Source organism: Crocodylus siamensis, chromosome 12 (assembly GCF_052110815.1).
Source record: "Crocodylus siamensis isolate JL-2025a chromosome 12, ASM5211081v1, whole genome shotgun sequence".
Classification (NCBI taxonomy): Eukaryota; Metazoa; Chordata; order Crocodylia; family Crocodylidae; genus Crocodylus; species Crocodylus siamensis.
In genome coordinates, this window is record NC_143406.1 from 35,982,159 (window position 1) to 36,004,723 (window position 22,565).

The 22,565-nt window shown below is 41.3% G+C and overlaps 1 protein-coding gene across 2 annotated transcripts in view; it reads right to left on the bottom strand.

Moving 5' to 3' along the window:
* SMG1 (SMG1 nonsense mediated mRNA decay associated PI3K related kinase) overlaps positions 1–22,565 on the bottom strand; it is a 99,986-nt gene that overhangs the window by 27,611 nt on the left and 49,810 nt on the right. Inside the window, exons 19-31 of one of the 2 annotated variants that reach the window (XM_090024764.1) lie at positions 22,344–22,484; positions 21,778–21,977; positions 21,280–21,476; positions 17,320–17,487; positions 15,512–15,666; positions 10,751–10,896; positions 9,682–9,883; positions 6,533–6,642; positions 6,052–6,199; positions 5,451–5,610; positions 3,759–3,879; positions 1,738–1,986; positions 1,042–1,326 (exon numbers count right to left, since the gene is read on the bottom strand). In XM_090024764.1, the coding sequence (XP_089880890.1) occupies positions 1,042–1,326; positions 1,738–1,986; positions 3,759–3,879; positions 5,451–5,610; positions 6,052–6,199; positions 6,533–6,642; positions 9,682–9,883; positions 10,751–10,896; positions 15,512–15,666; positions 17,320–17,487; positions 21,280–21,476; positions 21,778–21,977; positions 22,344–22,484 (2,282 nt within the window). Of the gene's footprint in view, positions 1–1,041; positions 1,327–1,737; positions 1,987–3,758; positions 3,880–5,450; positions 5,611–6,051; positions 6,200–6,532; positions 6,643–9,681; positions 9,884–10,750; positions 10,897–15,511; positions 15,667–17,319; positions 17,488–21,279; positions 21,477–21,777; positions 21,978–22,343; positions 22,488–22,565 lie in introns of both variants that reach the window. The other variant, XM_090024763.1, reaches the window with a different exon arrangement.

The following is a 22,565-nucleotide window of genomic DNA, read 5'->3' on the forward strand; positions in this document are numbered from 1 at the left end:
ATAAAGCAACATAGATTTATTTTTGTGAGTTAACCGAATTCAAGTACCCAAAACAAAAACATACCGCCCCCCTCAAAATCAGCAAGGCAGGGCATACTCTTATTAAACATACTCCATAATGCACTAGGTTTCTTACATTTCCCAGCTACTATTCTAAAAACGCCAGTGTGGATGCTTACTGTTGGCAATAAAATGAGAACTAACAATTAATACCTTCCTTGCTTATATTACCACCAAGCTTTGAAAGCTGCACATACTCTTACCACCACTCTCAAAAAAAGATTCAAAATAATGTTTAACAAACTGTATCTCTGTGTCTACCAGGTACCATACTTCAAAGACAGACTTCTATACATCACAAGGAAAAGGAAAGACTATATAGCCACACCAGATAAAAATTAAGGCATTTGTAACTAGTAATACTTGATTTTTCAGTGCACAATCAATTCTAATTTGGCTATTCTGAATACAGGAAGGTTGCTCAAGACAGCCAGTTTTATTAACTGCAAAACACATTACAACTGTAAGAGAAAATAAAGAGTTCCACTAAAGTACATGTCAAGGAAGAGCCTTATGACTGTTTCTCAAATCTATTAACGAGCTTTACACATTGATCTTCTATAGCCACATCTTGAATGCCAGATCTACAATACTTTGTGTAAGGCCCCTGCTACATGTTACATGTGTTACACAATTAACTAGTCAAATGTGCAATAAATTTAGAGCAACCACAAATGCAAGTAATTTATTACACCATAAAAATGACTATCCAGCTATAATCTGAATGTCTATAAGGGCCCAAGGTTATACAGAATCCGAGTTGAGAGAGGCCACCAAAGTAAAGCAAACTACTATCCTCTGAGAATTCATTTCAAGTCCTCGTATTTTTCACTATTATTTTTGTGTACCATTTAAGTATTTGACAATCTCCAACCTATTAAGCTCATTCAAAGTGAAAAATCACTTCTATAGCAAAGAATCAGATGTGATGGTTCCAAAGAGTTTGGCAAAGCATAAACTAGTCAAAAGAACTACTTTTACCTGTAGATTCACTTTCAATCCTGGGATATTCCTCTTCTAGTGTATTAACAGGTGGTAGGTCAATCAAAGTATAGATGTTCTTGGATAAAGTAGAAAGGCCAGTGAGATTCTGCTGTTGTCGTGCTCTATACACTTGCTTCAACTGTCCTGAAATCTCTTTCCATTCAGCTTGAATCCACTTAGCTAGAGTTAGAATGGACTTAGCTACTGCATATTCAGCTTTGGCAGATTTACAGAAGCATATGGCACAAGAACTCAGCATTTCCATAGCGTGCGTTGACTGACCTGCATGTTATTAACCAGATATGTTTATTAAATGTTAATTTTATTAAAAAATACAGCATATTTCAGATATTGCTTTAACACATTATAAACAGAAATGAGTGACTGACTCTCACTTACATAAGCAATTTATAAGATTCTATGCTAAAGGCTTAAACGTGTGTGACAACTGTGCTTGAAATACAGAACTTGCTAAAAACCGTCATGTTGCATGAGTAATTGAGAATGTTTCAAATTTAAGCAGCATAATTAAAAATAATTTAAAATACTCTTAAATTTTAGATGTTATTTACTAGGCAGAAAGCAGCTTAAGCTCACTGTGCAATCATGATTTCTTGAGAACACTTCTTAGCTAGAAATACATGACTATATTATCACATCACATAATCATAGTGTTAGTTATCAAACACTAACCTGCTGCATATAACAATTTTGTTTTCTCAATATCCAATTCAGGTCCCCATTTTTCATCCATTTGACATGGTGTTGACAGTTTTTTGAAGTGCTGGACTAACTCTTGTGCAGTGGTGGTTTTTCCCAGCTGAACTTCACTGCACTGAGCAAGCAATCGTGTGGCTAGGGCAACATTCCCTCGTTTTCGAGCAAATTTTGCTGCTGTGAGGCCCAGTTCCATTACATGACTTCTTACTGGGACAGTTTGTTCTGAGGAAAACAAACAAATAAACAAAAAAAGTTTGCTTTTAAGATCAGACCGTGCATTTAAGGCATACAGCAGAGCTCTGCCTTATGCTAGAGACATTACAGAATCCAGTTTCAAAAAAAGAAAAAAAAATTGTTCTCACTGTTCTTATTCTATAAGAACTGAGATGAACAACAGAAGATTTTTTAAACAAGACAGATATCCCTGGCAAAAAATTAAACAACACTTCTTCCCTATCAAGAAACTGCATGATTTCCACCATGCTCCAAACCTCTTTCAATTTGCTTTGACATATGAATTATTCACTAGGGCTGTGTGAAGCTTCGATCCCCAATTCGATTTGATGGCGATTCGAACTGATTCAGAGGCCGAATCTCTGAATCGGAATCGAATCAGAGGACCCTTTAATCTCTCTGAATCAAACTGGAACATATGGACATAGACACAGCTTTAAATGTTTTTTCTACATACCTGTAGGAAGCAGGGGCTCACGAATGCTGCGATGGTGGGGCACATGGTGCGTCCCACAGGAGCACGAGGGGGCTCCCCAGTGTGCCCAGCAGCAGACCTGGAAGTGGACCAGAAGCACTTCCAGTCCACTGGGGAGTGCACTGAGGGCCCCCCCCTCAACTCCACCTCAGCAACTGGTGCCCCCTGCGTCTGGTGGGGCACCTGGGGCCGAGGCAGAGGGGTGCACGGGGGCTCCCCAGCGTGTCCCCTGGCAGACCCAGAAGAGGCCCGGAAGTAGTTCCAGTCCACTTCTGGGTTCACTGCTGAGCATGTGGAGGGCTTCCCTGCACTCCTGTGGGACACTCCGTGCGCACCAGCATCACAGTGATCACGAGCTGCACCAGTACCTTGAGATATGTAGAAAAAACGTTTAAAGCTGTGTCTATGTCTGAATTGCTGATTCTCTGAATCAGCATCAAATCTTCAGATTCGGATTTGGCTGAATCAAATCAGGGACAGTGATTCAAATCAATGAAACAAATCACTGTCCCTGATTCAGGCTGAATCTGAATCGAATAGGGCCCGCTTTGCACACCTCTACTATTCACCTTTTTTAGTTTTAAATTTTAATTCCCAAGTTTCTTAAAGAATCTGTTGTCCTTCATACCCAACTGTTTCTGGAGGGATGACTTCATATTTACATTTCAGATTTTGCACAGTTTAAAGTCAAACGCTTCTGTGGTGTGAAGGGTCTTTTTAAAGGTATTCACTTCAGAGAAACAGCCATGGTAAACATTATAGCTACTACAGTCAACTGCATGCAAAACTACTTACTGAGGTGTTCCAGCAAATTTTGTTCTCATGATAAATTCTTTATTCCTTAGCCTTACCTGCCGCGTTTGTTAGTCAACATGAAAATAAAGAAGGGGAACATCTTCTGCTAGTTCCCTTACACAAGTCCAAAAGGAACCCTTTAACCCCACCAACTTAAACAGCAGCTTGGAGTTGAGTCAAAGAGCACTTCAACCCAGGACAGGACTGACACACAGTTCCATTCTACCAAAGTTTTCTTTGTATTAAGTTGAAACAAAAGAAGCCAGTCTTTCTGATCTAGTATTATGCTGAAAACCTATTAAAATTTTCCAATAGTCATTTTTGTAACCTGGTGCAGTGAGCCTTGTCTATATATTTTTATTTACAAGAGATTCAACTAGCTCAAGTATATCCGGTTGGTTTGAACTACTCATGAAAAAGCGAGTGCTTCTATACCAAAAGTTTTAAGTTAATTCTGTAATTACTCTTCAGTAAAATTTAATTTCTATACCTTTAAGTTTTTCTATCAATTGATTCTGGTACACTGTGTATCTTAGGGCATGCATCCATGGTCTTACATCATGCTGTTTGCATGACCGTAAAGCATCACTAAGAAGAGGGATAAGGCAGTCCTGCAAAAAAATAAATAAATAAATAAAAATTACATGTTTGTCACAGAAAACATTTTAATAAATATTTTGAGATACTGATTTTTTTTTTAAATACATAATGAAGATTTTAGAGGGAAATAAATAGCGGTACAGTCTGTGTTAGTACCCATTTTATTTACCCAGCTAAGTCTAAAAATACAGAGTGTTTAACAAACTGATTTAATATACAAGACATCTGAAAATAAGATCACAAAAAAGGAAGGTTTCAACTCAAGCATAATTGTTATACTATTGAACCAAACAAATTAACGCAGGGGTGGGCAATTATTTCGGCTGGAGGGCTGCTTAACAAGTTCTGGTGACCTGTCGAGGGCTGCAAGGGCAGCCCCACCCCTTGACAGGTGCCCCACTCCCTGGTCACCATCTTGGGACTGAAAGTTCCCCTCCTCCCTGCCCCAACCCCTGATCTTTGCCACCCAAAGTCCCACCCCTTGCCCTCAGAAGTACTCTTTTGAGAAGGGGGTTTGCCATCTTGGAACTGGAAAAGAAATTATATACTAAAAATCAAACATTAACAATATGATATTTTAATTTTATTTAAAAATATATATATTTTTGTCCTGATTTGTGTGCGTTTGCATGGTGTATACAGAAGTGATTGCATAACAGCTCAAAATGAAGTCTTACTCTTGTATATTGTGGGGGTGTGGAGAGGTGTGGGTGAGCATGGAGTCTGTGGGAGCTGTGGGTGTGTGTGTTTAGATGTGGGGTATGAGGGAGGGTGTGGGCGTAAGTGTGGATGGGTGGGTATGAGGGTTAGTAGGGGGTGTGTACACATAGCAGTAAGTGCACACCCCCAAGGGCACGTGGGTATGTTGAGGGGGGTGGGGGGTGCGAGTGTAGGTGGCTGCAGTGTTTGTGGGGTGTGTAATTGTGTCTCGAGGAGGATGTGGTTGTGGGGTTTGTGGGTATGGTGGGGTGTATATGGGAGCCCCCCCACATGCACCCCGCCTGAGTGTCAGCAGGCTGGGTTGGGGTTATGCATGCAGTCCGCACTGGTATCGCAGGGCTGGGGCCAGCAGCAGCCAGAAGGAGCCGCTGCCGCCTGGGCTACCTAGAAAGTCAGTCCAGCTGTGGAGCTGCCCCAGCCCCACTGCACACCCAGGGGGCAGCAGGACACACCACAGCTGGATGATGCCTGGGCCAAGCGGGACCAAGGGTCCTACTGCAGGCCAGATTCGGTCTGCAGGCTGTTTTTTGCCCAGTCCTGGATTAACTAGAAAGGATCAATGTCAAACTTCTGATGTTCAACTGGATGTTTCTGCAAATATATTTTATAAATAAAAGTAAAACAAATATTTTTACCATGTTTATGATTCACTAACAGAGTTACCCTGACTCCGTAAAAAACTAAATGATGTTTTATTAGAATGTGATCTCAGGCAAGTTTGAGCAAAGAACCTCTCTCTCCAACACTATTTAAACAGTGACACTGCCCAAATCATTTACATTTTATAAATATTGTTTTTAAAAAGAACCTGAATGTCTGCATACATACACAAATACAAAAAAAAAAAAACCCAACCACATACCTCTGATGAAAGCCTGTTCGAAACAGTATTTTCCAAAGCAGACGAACAATATAACTGCACGGTGCTCAACACTGGCAGTGACTGAGATACAGTCAGGGTGGAAAGTCTTAAAGGTCCAATGGCTATTCGTGAAGTCTGCTTCAGGTATTTTATAATATTTCTGAAATAAAATATTTAAGAGACTAGAGCAATACAATCTGCTATTTACTTATTTTCATTACCTCTTTAACATGATAATGTTATTTATTAGGACAAAAACTTGAACAGGCAACAAGTTCAGCCTCTTCAATACTTTATAATGCACAGCATGTTCTATTATATGACTTTCTACTTCAAAGTTGAGTGCAGTGCCAAATAAGCAAGTGAATAAAAACATTAGATGATCTCCAAATTGAAATCTAGAGTTGCTCTTTCTTTCCAAATAGGTTTATATTCTCTCTCTCAAGACAGAAAAAGCAACTACAGTCTCATAAAAAAATCCAAACAGAAGCATAATACTTGAAGTATGAAGAAGACCATGCTTTCAACAAAGTCATGTTCATAGGTTGAAACAGCTTTTCCCCATAATCTCTGCACTCACTTAAATATTCTTTCAACTTACTCAGTTATAGATTGCCACTTTTGTTCCTGTTCAATATGGTTTATAGCTGTTGCCAGACACACTGAACTTCTCAATAACTGTACTTCAATTGCTTTTTGAAGTTCTTTCGGATCAGGACTTAGCATGTTAGGTAGGAGCTTCTTCATATCTACAAAGATCATAACACACATGTAATATAGTCTACAAAAGGTAAAAATGTGTTCCAAATGTTATTCTTACAATGAATTCTTAAAAACAAGGCGGCTTGAGGAAAAAAAATCTGTAAAATAAGTATTAATAATTAACCCAAAAATTAGATCCAAAAAAGTCTCAATGGCATTCAAAACTGATTGCCAATTATTTCTGAACTTGGCTCATAGATTTCATCAGAACTACTGTAATGTTAAGACAGTATTTTACCTTTTAATAGGCACAGTTTAGATGCATGTCCTCTTATTAAGCAATTAATATCTCCATTATTAATTTTAAATGTTATTTGTACCTATTTTTTCTTTGGATCCTCCAGTGAGAAGGTTGATGTTTTCTCCTGGTAGCAATTCTAGCTGTTCTGTACATTCTGTAAGTTCTCCAGATTCAAAGCTGCTTAAAGATCTGCAATTCAATTTTTACATTTTTATTTTTATAGCACTCCTACTTTATCTTAGCTGGTAAATTAAAATGTACATTAAAATCATGTCATGAAAAACTTACATCACTTTTTGCCATTCTAGAAAAACTAAAAAATTTATTGATAACACAAAAACATATAAATATAACAAAAGCTTTGTTTATAAAAAATTATCATTAGTCCACATACTTAATATTCTTCCAATATGAAAAAAAAATATTGGCAAATTACTGTGAAATTCTTTCAGGGGAATCAAGCAGAAAAAGAGCTTTTCTTTATGCATAAGGAGTAAAATCCTCATCAACTGAACTCCATGAGAGTTTCACCATTGGACTGCCATAAGTCTTAAGCTTTCACATGAAGATTTTTCTTGGCCAGTACCAGCTACTTGATTCACATGACAACAAGGAGCTCTAGTAAGTGCTGAAGTCTTGTGCTGGGCCTACTTTACACAGACATACATCAACAGCAGCCAAAATATGAACTTTTTCCTCCTATCCTGTTGACAAAATCTGCTGAGCATCTGAGATTCTTCCAGAACCCTACTAATTAGTCATTGAAGAGTAAGAGGCTTGCTGGCCCAAACAGAGGAATATGACGACTCAAAAAGTTCAAGTGCTCTCTTACCATCTCCCGGCAAAAGAAGAATTATACTGGAGTATCTGGACTGACAAAGGGGGGGAAGCACTGGTTAATAAAGCATTTATAGCTCTATTGCTGCTTTCAATTTATCTGATTTTTTTTTTTTTTTTTTTTTTTTAAATGACAGGGCTGCTCCTTTCTGCTTGATTTTGTAAAGTCCTATGCAAGGGTTGAATACTTTAAAAAGCTCTATGTATTTGGTGCCTAGTAACTAGAAAAGGCTGCAAGTTTGATAGTCCACCTGTAGGACACTGCCTCATACCCTAGTCAAATGATCAAATCTCTGCAAACACACATGAAAAAAATCTGCGCTATCCATTCGCTAAAAAGGATAAGAATGAAACATTCAGAACTAAACCAAGCATGGATTAACATTAGGGATTAACTACATGACAAGTATTAACTGTTATTGCAAAGCAAACTATTTGTGATGAGAGTATAAAAGGGAAAAATTGCCTTTAGTTTTAGAAAAAAAATTCTGATTAACATATTTTACCCTAAAGAATACAAAAAACATACAAGAGGATTCACCCCTTCCAGTGAAATAACTGACACAAGTTTAATATCTTTGCCTCCAAAGCAACAATTCAAAATATCTTTCCCGAAAAAAATCATGTTTAATAATCAGGAAGCTATAACAATTATTTAGGATGATGTGAATTCTCTGATGTATCTGCTACACATCAAGAATGAGTCTTGCTTCTAAAGTCATTACTAGTTTTTGCATCATAAAACACAAAATATCTTAGCAATTGGATGTCATTGACATGACTGTTTAGGGCAAGGGTGGGCAATTATTTCAGCTGGAGGGCCACTTAATGAGTTTTGGTGAGCTATCGAGGCCTGCAAGTGTACCCCACCCCTTGACAGGTGACCCCCCCCGGTTGCCATCTTGGCACCAGAAGTCCCTCCCCTCAGTCCCAGAAGTACTCCTTTGTGGGGGGGAAGAGGGCGTTGCTATCTTGGAACCAGAAAAAGATTATATACTAAAAGTCAAACACTTATATCTTAAGTTTATTATTGTGTTTGCATAGTGTATATAGACATGATTACACAATAGTTCAAAAATAAAGTCTTACTCTTGTACATTGTGTGTGGGAGGTGAGGTGTGTGGCTGGGGTTGGATGCGTGTATGGTTGTGTGAGGGTGTGTGTGTATGGGGTTTGTGAAGGGGTGCAGCTGTATGTGTGGGGGCGTGGAGGGCGTGTTGCAGGGTGTGTGTATATATGGGGGGGTTGTGGGAGCAGGGGGTGGGTGTGTGGAGTTTGTGGGGTAGGAGGTAGGGTGGGGTGAGTGCATACTCTCCCCACCCCCATGGCGCACAGCCCCTGCCACTGACAGCAGCAGCAGGCAGTGGGCCCTTGGGGTGATTATGGCCCACATAAGCACTGCCACTTGGCAGCACGCAGCTCTGGACAGTTCTGGAGGCTGCACATGGTGGCAAGAAGCAGGGCCAGGCAGGCCCACCTCTATCATGTGGGGTCCTCCATGGCGCACATGCAGCTCCTGGCACTCACGAGCCACTGGAGGGAAGCTCCGCACAATGGAGCTGGCTGCCTTCCCCACTCCCTGCCGCCACGTGCAGGTCCTAGGACTCAACTGGAAGTGGAGGGAAGCCCTGCCCCTTGCTTCCACGCATAGTCCCATGAGCTGTATATGGCGGCAGGGAGTAGGGCCAGGCTGCTGGCTCCATTGTGCAGAGCTTCCCCCTGGTGATATGCCAGTGCCAGGAGCTGCACATGTGCCACATGGAGACCCTGCATAATAGGGGTTCCGCTCCTTGATGCCATGTGCATCTCCTGGAACTGGCTGAAGCCACATGCTGCCAGGCAGCAGCACCTGCACAGGCCATAAGCACTCTGAGGGCCTGCCACCTGCTCCTGCCACCAGCAGTGGCGGTGTCCCTACAAGCCCCCACCCTTCCTGACACAGCAAACGCCACACCCTGCCCACCCAAGCTTTGCATTCTTGGTGCCCCCCTGGGTGTGGGCTCTGTGCTCCTGCCACCCAGCAGCACCCACCCCTTCCCTACTGCTTTCTTAACTGCTGCCCAAAGCGAGGGCTGCAGCAGGGACAGAAGAAGGAGCCACTGAAGCCCGGGGAAGCTGAGCAAGTCTCCCAGCAGCTTCAGCAGTGGCAGCTGCAGCCCTGCCTGGAAGCAGTGTGTGCTGGCTGGGCCGGGCCTTTCTGTGCAAGAGGGTGGGAGTGAGGTGCATGGCCTGGGTGGGGTACAATTAATTGGTGGGCACCTGTATGCCACATGAAATTGCCTGATGAGCTGAATCTGGCCCACAGGCCATATTTTGCCCACCCCTAGTTTAGGGGAAGTTTAATTTCCAAGTTCACTAATGTACCATTGAATAAAGTAATAAAAATCTTACTTTATGTAGTTAAAGTCTGCTTTTAAATTGACTGAAATATTGCTTGTGCTTTTTTTCAAGTCATGGACTGCATTCTGCCATTCCTGTACTGCAGACCAATCAGCAATTGAAATGTAACATTCACATGCTTTGTTACCAAGGTAATTTATAACTTCAGGTGAAGAGTCACTTGGTTTCGTAAGAACAGTTTTTCTAGCTTCACCTGTGAAAAATCAGAAAAGTCAATATTAAAAATCAGTATTACTTAAGGCAAGGGTTGTCAACCAGGGGTCCACATACCCCTGGGGGTACTCTGGAAGACCCTGAGGGGTACATGGCAGTAACGTGGAGAAGCCGCTGGCAATTCCAGTTTCGCTCATGGACCAGCCACCAGGAGACCCCCCACCACTCGATCGGCTGCTGGGGGATTCCTTGCTTCTCAACTAGCCGCCAGAGATACACCAACCAAAAGAAGGTTGAAAACTCCTGACTTAAGGCATTTGAAATTACCATTTAGGCAAAATGTTTGTTTTTTGAGATTAGGAAGTTCTGAATTATGTAAAACTAATGAAGAGATTTAAAGATATAAAATACTTAGTCAACACATGTAAACTAATTTAATATGTATACCAAATAATGCACTCAAAGGAACATACAAAAAGCTTACCTTAGTTTTCAGTATTCTATTAAATATTTGTGACAAGGTCTCACATTGGGAGTTCTTTACTATAGTACAAAAATTCAGCCATGAAGTATCAAAATAAACAGAACTACTTAGGCCATAATATTCATAATGCAACGTGACCATTTAAAATGCCAAGTACATTTTACAACATTAACCTACCTTTTATAAAAGTTCATAAACTTGCTTACCTATGCCTAAGTGCTATTCATTTCTATAAGATTAAATGTGTAGACAGTTAAAACCTGCACAAGAGTTTGCAAGATCCAGGTAATTTATGTGGTTAATTAGCAAGGAATCACTAGTCCTGTTTAAATGTTAATATTATAAGCAATACATTATTTACTTTAAATTTAACATCTATGTATAGCTTGTGAAAAATCTGAAAAAGAAATGAATACTACTCACCATTCAAAGAATGCTTTGGGCTGGCATTATTGCCACTAGTTGAGTTGGCTAACTTCAGAACAGATTTATCAAAGCCTGCAATGCAACAGTCCACTCCTGTCATGGAACACAAGTGCTCCTGGTATTCAACAGTTGCTTTTTCAAACCTTAAAATTAAGATGTAAAGTTTTAGTTACTATTTCACAGCAGTGATTTTCTACCTTTTTGTATAGCATTTGAACAACATTTCTTCAGTCCAAAGTAACTATGCCTTTAGAAAAAACCCCACATTGTTTAAGACGGAAAATGGCTGATTGCCAGTTGAGGAGACATGATCATTTCACACATGCACAATAGTATTAAGACTTTAAAAGTGTCATGCCAACCTTGAATAACCAGGAGCTAAAAAAATATTATTTGCAGTATTTTATTTGATTTTCATTTTCACTCCCTCTTCCAGAAGAGACAGGGTAAGGAAAAAGCAGGGTGAGCCCCAATAGAGCCATCCTGCATCATCTTCCCCTCTGCCCATCACCTGTGGTGGGGAATTCTTGGGTGCTGGTGCAATCCTCAGCATGCAGAATCCCTTCAGGTGCAGTTTGCCTCCATTTTGCCTGTGACCAGATACTATACAATGGCTGTACCTCTATCTAATTTCTTTTCCAGAAAGCATCTAGTATGTGTAATGCAAAGGCATGTTGCCCTTCAAAAGAAGTTGCTGGCAGCAGAGAAAAGAGTGGTGAAATGTTAACAGGAAGGGTAGAAAATGCAGGAAACTACTTCCATGAAGACCAAACTTAGAAAAACGTAAAGGTAGTGCCTGTGACAGACAAAGAATTTGGTTCTTAATCATTCTTCCCCACCCCTATTTCATCTTAGTGCACCCACGTAGCACTTAGCCACATATATGCAATTTTTTGGACACTTTTATAAAGGTTAGATTATATTTTCACTCACATACCAACCCTTATTGAGCACTTGCCTTCTAAACAGGATGAGATTATTGCACTAGAGCTCCAGAGCAAAAAAGCACTGCTCAGGTACATGCAAAACTGTTCAAGTGTCCAAGATCTGAGTTGAACAGGGAGGGAGATACAAGCCCCTTTGGGTGAAAGGGTCCAAAACCCAGATCTCCACCCACTGGGCAAGTGCCCTAACTGCTAAGCTACTGGGCCTACAGGTGGGAAGGTCCTCAAACACAGTTTTATTTCAAGTAGTTATATGCATACCCAGATGATCCTATTCCAATACAGGTGAAAATGGAATCTAAAAGCTGTTTGAGTCCCAAAAACTGCACTTACACAACTACAAAAGTGCAACTTAGGCACATATAGCTGAAATTGGATTTGTCCCCAAGAACGGTTCCCCCTGTATACCAGGAAAAAAGAACATTCTACAGCAACACTGAATGCATGCGATTTCCTGTAGGTTTTGCCCAATTAGAAGTTTTGTCTTTTTACACTTAAAACTTATATCTAAGTTTCCCTCGCTTTATGCAGGTTCTGTACGTGCAAATTCGCACTTGTGATGACCCTTTTTATACCAAAAATTCATTACATGCAAGGCAAATTCACTCTTATGTTAGAAATATTATTAAAAATACATTATGAATAGTGTTGTTAGAACAGCACAGCTGCCAGCTCTCCCTGGTGGGAGGAGGGGGTAGAGGAGAAACTACCAAGGGCTCTTTGTATTAAGGTATCACTCCCTTTTCTTCTTTGGCAAATTTACTATCTCTTTGTTACACTAAATCACACTCCCTTTCATGCTTTCTTCATTTTCTCATGCAAATAAGAGTAATTGCAACTTTTAATGATCCTGTCCTTGGGACAGAGAAAGTTTGAACTTTTGGTAACCTAAAGAGCTTTCTAAGCATGCGCAATCAGCTAATGCATATAAGCCTATCCGCCCCGCATACTTAAGTAGTTAATTATAATACACATGCGACGGATGACGTGACGTCATTTCATATATGTTTGTATGAACCGGAAATGAGTTGTAACAGTTCCTGCTTTTGCACACGTGCCCAGGAGAGAGGGGATAAAGCCCGCTGAGAAGTTTCCCCCGCGAGCAGAGTGTGGTCTTTTGTCTTCGCTCTGACCCTATTTGCAAATATACCTTTTGTATTGCTAATAGCGTGTGTCTGAGAGTTCTTTGCCTCCCGAGAAACGAACCAGAGCAATTTCTGCAACACTTATGTGGTTGGTGTGGTGGAAGGTTGCAGTCAGCTGCCTTGTGCGGTGCACTGTGGGAGTGACATGCACCAAAATATAGTCTCCTGTGTGGATCTGTACTCCACTCATGGTCTGTGACGTGTTTCTATAGTTGCCTTCCGCATTATGATAGTGCCCTGTGCTTGTGTGTACTGTCTGCTGTTGGTGAGTACCAAAACTGTCTTGCAAAAGTGGTAGAAATGGGTTTGGGGGTCAGTACAGTCAAGGATTTGGAACATATCCATATTTGTTACATTGTAAAGTGGGCTCCCTTTATGCAAATTTGAGTTACACGCTATTTTCCATGAATGCATGTACAGCATAAAGCAAGGGAAACCTGTACCTTTTCCTTTCTGAGATTCAATGTGTATTTTCCACAACTAAGGGTGGAATGAAACTATACTTCATCTTATTGATCCACCATTTTATATCAACAATCCATTATAATACAAGCCATGTAAGCTGCCAACAGGTAAGCAGGCAGACATTTAATTAAATTAGATCAAGACAGATCTAGGCAGACTGGGAAGGGACAGAAAGTAGAGCAACAGATTGGGCATAGGAAGGGAATTGGAGTGGCATTTAAGATTAGCTCTGCATCTTCCTCGTGGCATATACGCCAAGAAAGTTGGACGCCACTGCACCTGACATTTTCCAAACACCACTGATTTCAACATTGAAGGCCCCAGCTCATTTAAGCGTGCCTGCTAATTCATGCAGGACAGCCTGCTCTCCATTTTTCACTCATCATTAATGTTCAGGCACTGAACTCAGCTTCCACTCAGTTGTTTGCACCTCATCGAGGTTCATATTACTACTCAAAGCATCTTGCTTGTAATTCCAGGACCTCTTCAATTTCAGGGCCCCTAACAGCAAAGTACTGACAGAATCCAAGCAGTTACAAAAAAAAGGTATGTCAAACAAGCAGCTTAGACTTTTTCAGTAGTTATCAGTGCTTCCAGGAAGAGTTAAAAGTAAGGCCAGCAATTCTGGCATAGTGTTGCTAGTGACCCTTCAGATTATTAACTTCCTTTTCAGATTTTCAGAAGTCTAACAGGACTGTTGGGCTAGGGACAGAAGTTACACATAAACCAGTTTAAGTGATCAGGAACTAGTTTAAAACCTGTAACAGAACAGAAATTCAGTGTACTTAACCACTTTCAAAATGGTCAAAACTGCTTTAAGATAAACCAGGATGGATGTAGTCTCAGACTTGGGCCACATCGGTTTATAGAACTTCTGTCCCAGATCCCCTCCTGCTTCAAGTTAATTTACAGCCCCCCACTCCGCCCCAGCATCCCAGGATGCTGTGCAGCCCTGGGCTGTGCTCTCTGCTCCAGTAGAGTAGGGCAGGCCCCACCCACAGCTGTCGCAGAGGTTCTTCCCCCACAGCACACAGCTTGGGTGGGGGGAGTAAAGTCCCCACTGTGGGCTTTCCCCACCATCTACACACCCCCCTTGGCTGGCAGGCTGGCTGAAGAAGGAATTTGGGGGGAGGGGGGGCGGAAGGGGGGAATGCCACCCTTGTCTCGCCCTGCTCCAGACCCCCAGCTAGGCTGTCCCCAGCACAAATAGGGCTGGTGGGGGGCGCCACTCCCTCCTCAGCCTGGCTCCTGGCTTACAGCTCAGGCAGGGGAAAAGCCCACAGTGGGTGCTTTACACATACCCCACCCCCCATCTCAGCTCAGCACAGCCTGGATGGGTTACAGAGCCAGGCTGGGGAGGCACTTCTCCCTCCCCCCGCTCCAGCCAGCTAAAAAGGGGTTGTGGCTAGGAGACTCAGCTGGCTCCTGCCTCCACGTGCATGGACAGTGGAAGAGGGATGGAGAAGTGCCCTACTGGGGCCCTCCCCCCATGCCAGGGAGACCCTAGCTGGTGGTCTGATGGGGGGGGGGTTCCCCCTCCACCCACTCCTCAGCCTGCCCAGGGCTGAGCATGGGGTGTGGTTACGTGACCTACCCAGCTCCCAATTCAGGGGAGAAACACCCCACTGGGGGCTTCTCCCCTCCCATGTCGGGGAAACCCCAGTTGGGGGGTCTGGTGGAGGGATTTCTTCCATACCTGTTTCTCAACTGGCTGGAGGCTTAGAATAGGGTGTGTTTGGAGGGAATTGCTAGGCTCTCTGCAGTGGCCAACAGGGTGAGGAGCCTGCTCTAGCATCCCCTGGCTACTGGCATGGGCCACTGGTAGGGTTTGGCTTCCTTTCCAGTTTGCAAATTGAACATTAGTTCACTTGCTCATTGGTTCAATCTAGGCAGTGAGAGAAATCTGCAAAAACTGAATCAATTCAGCCTCAGGCTTTCTGACTGTCTGTATTTAGCCTTGATGCTTAATCTGTGACAACTGAACTACACCCTTGCATATCTATTTGAAAATGTAAATGCATAAGAAATTCTAAGACATGCAAACCAATGCCCAAAAACACATTAAATACAATTCTTCAAACAAAAGAAAATAGACCAAGCACCTTGATACACACAGTAATTTTTTTCATCAAATACAAGGTGAAGCCTCATGTGATTAGGAAATAAGCCCACATTCACACCATCTAGCCATTGGGCAAACTCACCTTCCTTCTGCTTGCTGGGCTACAGAATTAATCCAAGCAAGACTCTTCCCAAGTACATTGGAACACCAAACAGCTATTCCCTGGATAGCTTCTGGGCAATGAAGTTCACATAGTGCTTCCACCAACATCATAATCGTCACTTCTAATTCATTTCCCTGAAATTAAATTTCAGTTTAACAGCTAGCGTTTACAGTAAAAAGCTATGTAAACTGTTCAATGCTTAAAACAAATAAAACAATGTATACACACACCCCGCAATGAATGTTCTGAAAAGCCATTTTGTTTCCACACTCCCCGTAGGATCTTTCAAAGCCAGGTTCTGTGTATGACATACTCTGGCAAGACTATTATGGACTGCCCTTTCTTGCTTATTGACTGTACTTAGGTAAAAAATATTTTGAGGAGGTTAATGAAAAGATAAAAATCACAAATAGTTAACAGGCACCTATCTAGGACAAAAACCCACCTCTCCCCATTAAGTAGTTCAAATTGTTATCTTGTCAAGTTATCAGTGCGCCCTGCAGCTTTTTACCTATTATATATATTCCTTGCCAACCACTATGAGTACATATAAACATTCAGGGAGGTTTAGGGGGAGGTTAGATTGAGTTAAAAATGACCACCTGATCCAAGGTAAGTCAGGATGGGAGGACAAGTGGATCAGGAGGGTCCAGGAGGATATGGTGGGATCTGGGAGAGCAAGCGGGGTCTGTGGGGGGTGGGAAGGTTGGTGGGGCCTGGGAGGGTTTGGCAGGATCAGGGGGATTGGCAGTTCTATGCCCCCTATCCCCCTGAAGATCAGGGGCTATTTTTAGCTGCCCCCCCGCCATGCCATCTCCCACCCCCAAATGAACAATGCCCCTCCCCTGATGAACCTACCCCCTCACATCCTGCCTGTCCCCCTCCTACCCACCCAAACTTACTTTAATTGGCTGCCAGCACTGGCAAGCACCAGTGACACTGGCACTGAGTGTGGCTTGTGGGATGCAGGGTTTGGCAGGCTTGAGGGGGGAGGTTGTTGCTTGCCTGTGGGTGGGGTTAAGGGGCTAGGGGTCTTTAAAGAAAAAGAAGAATAGCCCAGTGGCAAGGGAGCAGGTAAGAAAACTGCAGTCCCGGGGCTGGGACCAGTGGCTGGGCCTTCCCAGTCATGGGGCTGTGTTGGGAATCGTACAGAAGTTCAGTTAGACTGGTCTCGCCTGGACCCAAACTAACTTAGACTACCACTGAAATAAGGTTAACTAGGATCAGGTCAACCATTTTCAAACCAAGTTAAACTTCCCGAGCTTCTGTACAGTTTGCACTTACAGCCCTAGTTAAATCAATGTAAGTGGAAATTACACTTGTACCTGGGCAAACTAAGTTAAATCAGGTGGCCATTTTTAGCACAATCTAACCTCCCCAAACTTCTGTACCTAGCCTCTGTAGGAAAGAGACAATCTTTTAGACATCTTTTCCCAGCTCTAGCGGCTGGTAAAGAGAGGGAGAGAGAGAAAAAAAATCATTTTCACAATTCCAGGAAAAATTCCACCACAGATTGGTCTAATAAACATATTAAAACCTATTCTACAAGTTTTAGACAGGCTCTCATTTAAACAGTAGGAATTACTAGTCAAATATGAACTTAGCGTCCATTTATTTTGCATAATTTTCTGAATAAATGCATGAAACAAAATTTCCAACTTCTTAAAGGGTTTTGACTAATCATTTCCCCAAAATAGAAGAGTTCAAAAACAATGCTAGAACACAACAACTCAAGAATTGTGAAAAATTTCTCTCAACAGCTTACAAATGTATGAAAGTTACAGTACCTGAGAGAGACTGTTATTGGTCTTCATTTCTGTGAGTAAATCAAAACCATGTCTAACAGTCACAGCAGGCTGACCAGCCAATAATCCAACACGCATAATGGAAAGTCTAATACGAGTTAGCCAATCTTGGCAGGTCTGGCGGTTAGTATAAAAGAATGTCCTGATAACCTTTAGAATAGGAAGAAAGATCCTGAGTTTTATATTGCAAATACTCTTTTTGTGTAAATTAATGTTAAAGTATGCAATGATATGTACAACACAGGAAGAGTTTCCCCCTCTTCAATTCAATTCCCAAATAGTTCAATTCATTTAAATACAGAAAGACAAGAAACAAAACACTATCACTACTGTATCAAAGTTCCATCAATAATTCCATTATTAAAAAGTCATATAGTATTAACATTTCCTATTCACAGCAGATTTCTGCCATTTTTGTTCCGTCTTACCCACCCTTCTGACACCTGTCGGGAGGGTTATATTCCCCTAGTCAGAGAGTCTGGGAGGTAAGGAAGGGGAAGAAGGGACAGAAGGTCCATTTCTTAGACACCACTCACTTGCTGACCTGAAGAATATGCTCACATTCTGCTTTCAAAAATCTGTTAGTTCTGATACTGGACAATCAGAACATGAATAAAAATGACAAGGAGTCAAAAACAAGTATACATAAGGTGGTATCTAAATATTACAATCAATCTGGTACATTTGTTCAAAAACTGATGGAAAGCTTTCTAAATGGGGTGGATGAAAATCAACGATTTGAAAAAAGACAGATTTTATTATTTAAAATCAGAATTTTTTTTTTTATTTAATCGGGTTTGTTTTTTGTTAAGACGCCTTTAAACAAATCCTATATAAAGATAGTTTTAAATGTAAGGTAAGTTAAAGCTCAAAGATATCATCATGGAACATGGATTATAATGTCTAATAATATACTATTTGAGACAATATATTCATGCAACCTTTTTAGAAAAGTTTTATAAATTGGTCACAACAGGCCACAGACTATATTAGGGGCCCAATCTTATGGGTTCCCAGAGACTCCTCTACAGATTAGTAAAGATTAAAGAAACTCTACCCAATGGGGCTCGGTCTAGAATAGGGGTAGGCAATGTTTTTGGGCAGAGTGCCAAAAACACCTGCAACCTCACTTCATGGGATATTGGTGTGCCAGAAGCGGATGGGAGCCATGAGAGGTCCAAATCCTTGCTGTGGTACTACAGACCTGACCCCTTCCCTGCCATCCGCCCAGAGGCATGCATGCCACACTCTGGTTGGTATACATGCTGGGGGTTGCCTATCCCTGGTCTAGAAGATCTCATTAAGTATCGCTGTGATGCTTAGTTTTAGTTCTCAAACCTGTGGGTTTGTGTCTCCAGAGATAACATCCTTGTTAACAGCAGTATACAATGAGACATAACAGACCTGAAGAGACCATCAGCCCTATTGTTTCTCTGCAAGTTTGTGTACACAGAGTCAAGCCCTTACCTTTCTCTAAAAGTGCAAAGTTTCAAGAAGTTAAATGATTAGAGGATTGTTGGGGGTGGAGTAAATCTGGACAAGGAGGAGGAGTCTGGAAATAAATGCAAGGAGGGAGGGGCAGTAGAAACAAAACATAAACATTTTGAGCAGAATATTCCAGAAGTTTTGAGGGATACGTTTCTGAGTATAGCCTGTTCACTGATTTGAGATCTAGTGAGGGATTAGTATGGTACAAGGAAAAGCCTATGATGGCAGCAGGCTTGCCAGGCCGTAAGAGAAGAAATCAAAAACAAGAAGAAATCTAGAAGGAAGTGAAGAAAGCCCCAAGCTAACAACATATGGCTGCAGCACCCATTTGATGTCCTTCTAATACAGCGTGGCAAAAATATCCCGCAAATATCCATGACTAATCTAGTGAATTGGAGATAGTTCACCTCCCAATGACTTCACAAGTATTTGCTTCAATCAGCTTTGGCAAATAAAAATAACCAAATCATAATTCAGCTTTCTGATGTAGCTGCAAAATTAATCTGAAATAGTATCAAGATAAAATCACTACTTTATGTATAGTATAGTGTGTACCTTCTAAAAATGAAACCTGAATCGAGCTCTGAGTTGTGTATAATATGTATTATGTTTATATTAAACAACAAGAATACACTTTTTGTAGAAAACAATGCATCGCAGGGGGTTAAAGAGATCTTGTTCCTTTAAGAACAGAAAGCCTGGCTAGAGAGGCCAATGAGCTGACAGCTGCAGGCTGGGAAGCAGGCTAACAAGGGAATTAGCCAGCACCTGTAGGCAGTCAGCTGACCGGAAGGTGGCAAGCCCTGGGCATATATAAGCCCCAGGGCTGGGGCTGGCAGGGGATTAGTTCTCTGGTAGCTGCCAGGGGAAGGAGCTCTTGCAGGAAATAATTATTTAGAGATGTTTGATGGCCCGGGTTGCTGCCTGCAAGATTAACAGAGCTCATAAAGGTACCTGGGACTAGGAGGAACACAATAAGAGAGAAATTTATCTCTTTGAAGGGGCAGAATGTGGCCTCCATTATTACTGTTATGTTGTAGCCCAGGGGCTTATTTTTCCGTTGTCTTTTATACTAGTGGACCAGAAAGAGGCTAATAGGGAAGGAGGCAGCCTCATTGGGGCACACGATTGTGTAGAGCCCAGCAGAGGGGTGCATTTGCAGGGGCTGCATAGCCCAGCACCAGAGGGGTGCACAGTTGCGGGGGCCCAGTGATAACAGGAGGCCGAGTTAGAACAAGACCTTATCAGTGAGACAATATTTATATACCACCTGCAAGGCATGGGGCATGATAAAGGGGAGGTTTTGGAGCCATCGATTTAATCCATAAGGCTTGGGGTGTTCTGTGAAGCACCAACTTAGAGCAGAACCCAGCAAGGGATCCAAGAACTTGCAGGGTTTAGCGGGGTCCAACATGACCGACTGCAGAAACTCATGGGCAGCCTCCCTCTTATGTATACCAACAAGACAGGGCAGGCAAGAAAAGAAGGCGCCTGCAGGGCATAACTGAGGTGGGCACAGAGCCCTAGGGGCATCATGGCCATCCCCAGGGATCCTGCACCATGACACAATGATTAAAATCAAGGCTACCTGGCCAGCAATTTCAATCATGGATTTACATCTATTTGATTTACATCTAGTCCACCCTGTTTTAATTATATAATTGAACAGGCAAGGTAGCAAAAAAGCATATTCCTATAGAAAATTACTTATGATCCCTTAATATTTACAAATGTCAGATATATTTAAATTGTAAAAATTACCTAAGTAGCAAACAGTAAAGTTGTTCCCTCAAGGGTTTTTTGTTTTTTTAAGGTAACTCATTCCCATGGCTAGAAGCTTCACAAATTCAATTGTAAACAGATCTATTTGTTTCAAATGCCTCAGAAACGAGTCTGAAGTCCCTCATCCTACATATATTTTACAACAGAAGTGCTGATAACAGTTTAATATACAGATGGGCATAGTACCTTTAAATTCACACCAAAGAGTTATTCACTTGTAAATCCTCTGTGACCTGACTGATACTGTGCTGTGGTGCAAGGTATTTTCCTTGAAAACTATGAACCATTAAGCAACTATAATGAGTCACATTAAATACAGACAAAACAAGAATGGGTGGGAATAGTTCATGTTCTTTACAAAAAAATACTTCAATATATAAAACTTTATGAAAATAAGAACATGAACCTATATGTTGGGAAACAAGTCTGACCAAAATTGATCTTTTGAAAAAAGATCACAACAAGCAGAAGAAGAGATGGGCTACCTTGAGCTTTTTCTTTTCTGCTTATACCAGAGTAAACTTATCATCTTTAGATTTCTACAGATAGTTAATATTACAGTGAATTATAAATTTTATGCATGTTGAGAATCAGCAATTGCATCACCTCATTAAAATATGCCTATATCTGTGGGACACTTGCAGTAATGTTTGCACTGTAGAGGACACAAACCTTGGGTGGAGATGTAAGTGCATTAGCACATCCTTCATAAGCATTGTACATCAGTTTCTCCAGGTTCTCCAAGTATTGTAAAAGGAGAACAAGCCTAAGCTGGTTGCTGCTGTGTCCCTCATCATTGTCTGCTGTAGTCCACTGGCTAACATCTTGATCAGGGTTTACTGTGTGGGCTGCAAGACTTCTAATGATACCTATGAACAATTAATCAGAACATACCAGACTCAGGTCATCAGTTACATAACATCCTGTACAGTAAATAGAAGTTGTATTCAGTCTAAAAATCATTGAGATATACTGCAATTAATATAACTACATAGAGCCTCCTGAAGTATTATTTCATATCAGTGCAATTCTTAACATCTGGGACATGTCAAATGCCTGAAAAAACTGCTTTAAAATTAAATCATCATATTTTAACATCTTGGACACAAAGTTGTTTAGAAAAAATGCTGCAAAATTTCTTAGCAAATATCAAATAAATCTTTGTATTACCTTCAATTGTCTGAAATGTGTCTTGGGCTCTGCCTAGAGGAGTCCTTAACTTGGAAAGGACAGTAAACTGTGCTGCTTCCCAAACAGCCCACTGCCAAAGAACAGCATCAGCCTTCAACAGATTGCGTGGAATGGTTGATTGATCACGCTTATCTAGTCTCTGGCAGCTGTAGAACAGTCTTTCTAACCAATTGTCCTTCCTGAAAGGAAATGCTGAGATATAAATAACAGTTCATATCTACAAATATCCAGCTGTAATGTATATTAGCTAGTATATGATTACTCTTATAATCACAACTCTAACTGAGTATGCCCCCTGTATTTATGCACACATTCGTAAACGTATACAAATTAGAGGGCTACAAAACAATAAAGAAGCAAAACAACGTTAATATTAGCAACTCCCTTTCATCTAGGTTTGCTGGTGAGCTGTATTAACTACTGAAATTCTAGGTAACCGACATGAACCAAATACATGGACCTGTTCAATACACATATAGGTCTACATTTAGTAATGAACTGCATGTATTGTTCATACTTTTATCAACTTTAAAAACAGTTCTTACCCAGTTCTGTGAGAGCTTCCATACAAAATAAAACTGATGACATCAGAAAAATCCTGCGGGTGGAATGTGTTACTTGGAGCTTTGCTCATGTGACTTCTTATAGCCAAAGAAATTTCTTGTATTTCTGTGTGGCTGTGGTTACTGCTGACAGAAGAAAGTGTATAATTAAAATATCATATATATTTGATTATTCTTAAATCAAATCTACTTTTTAAGCTTCAG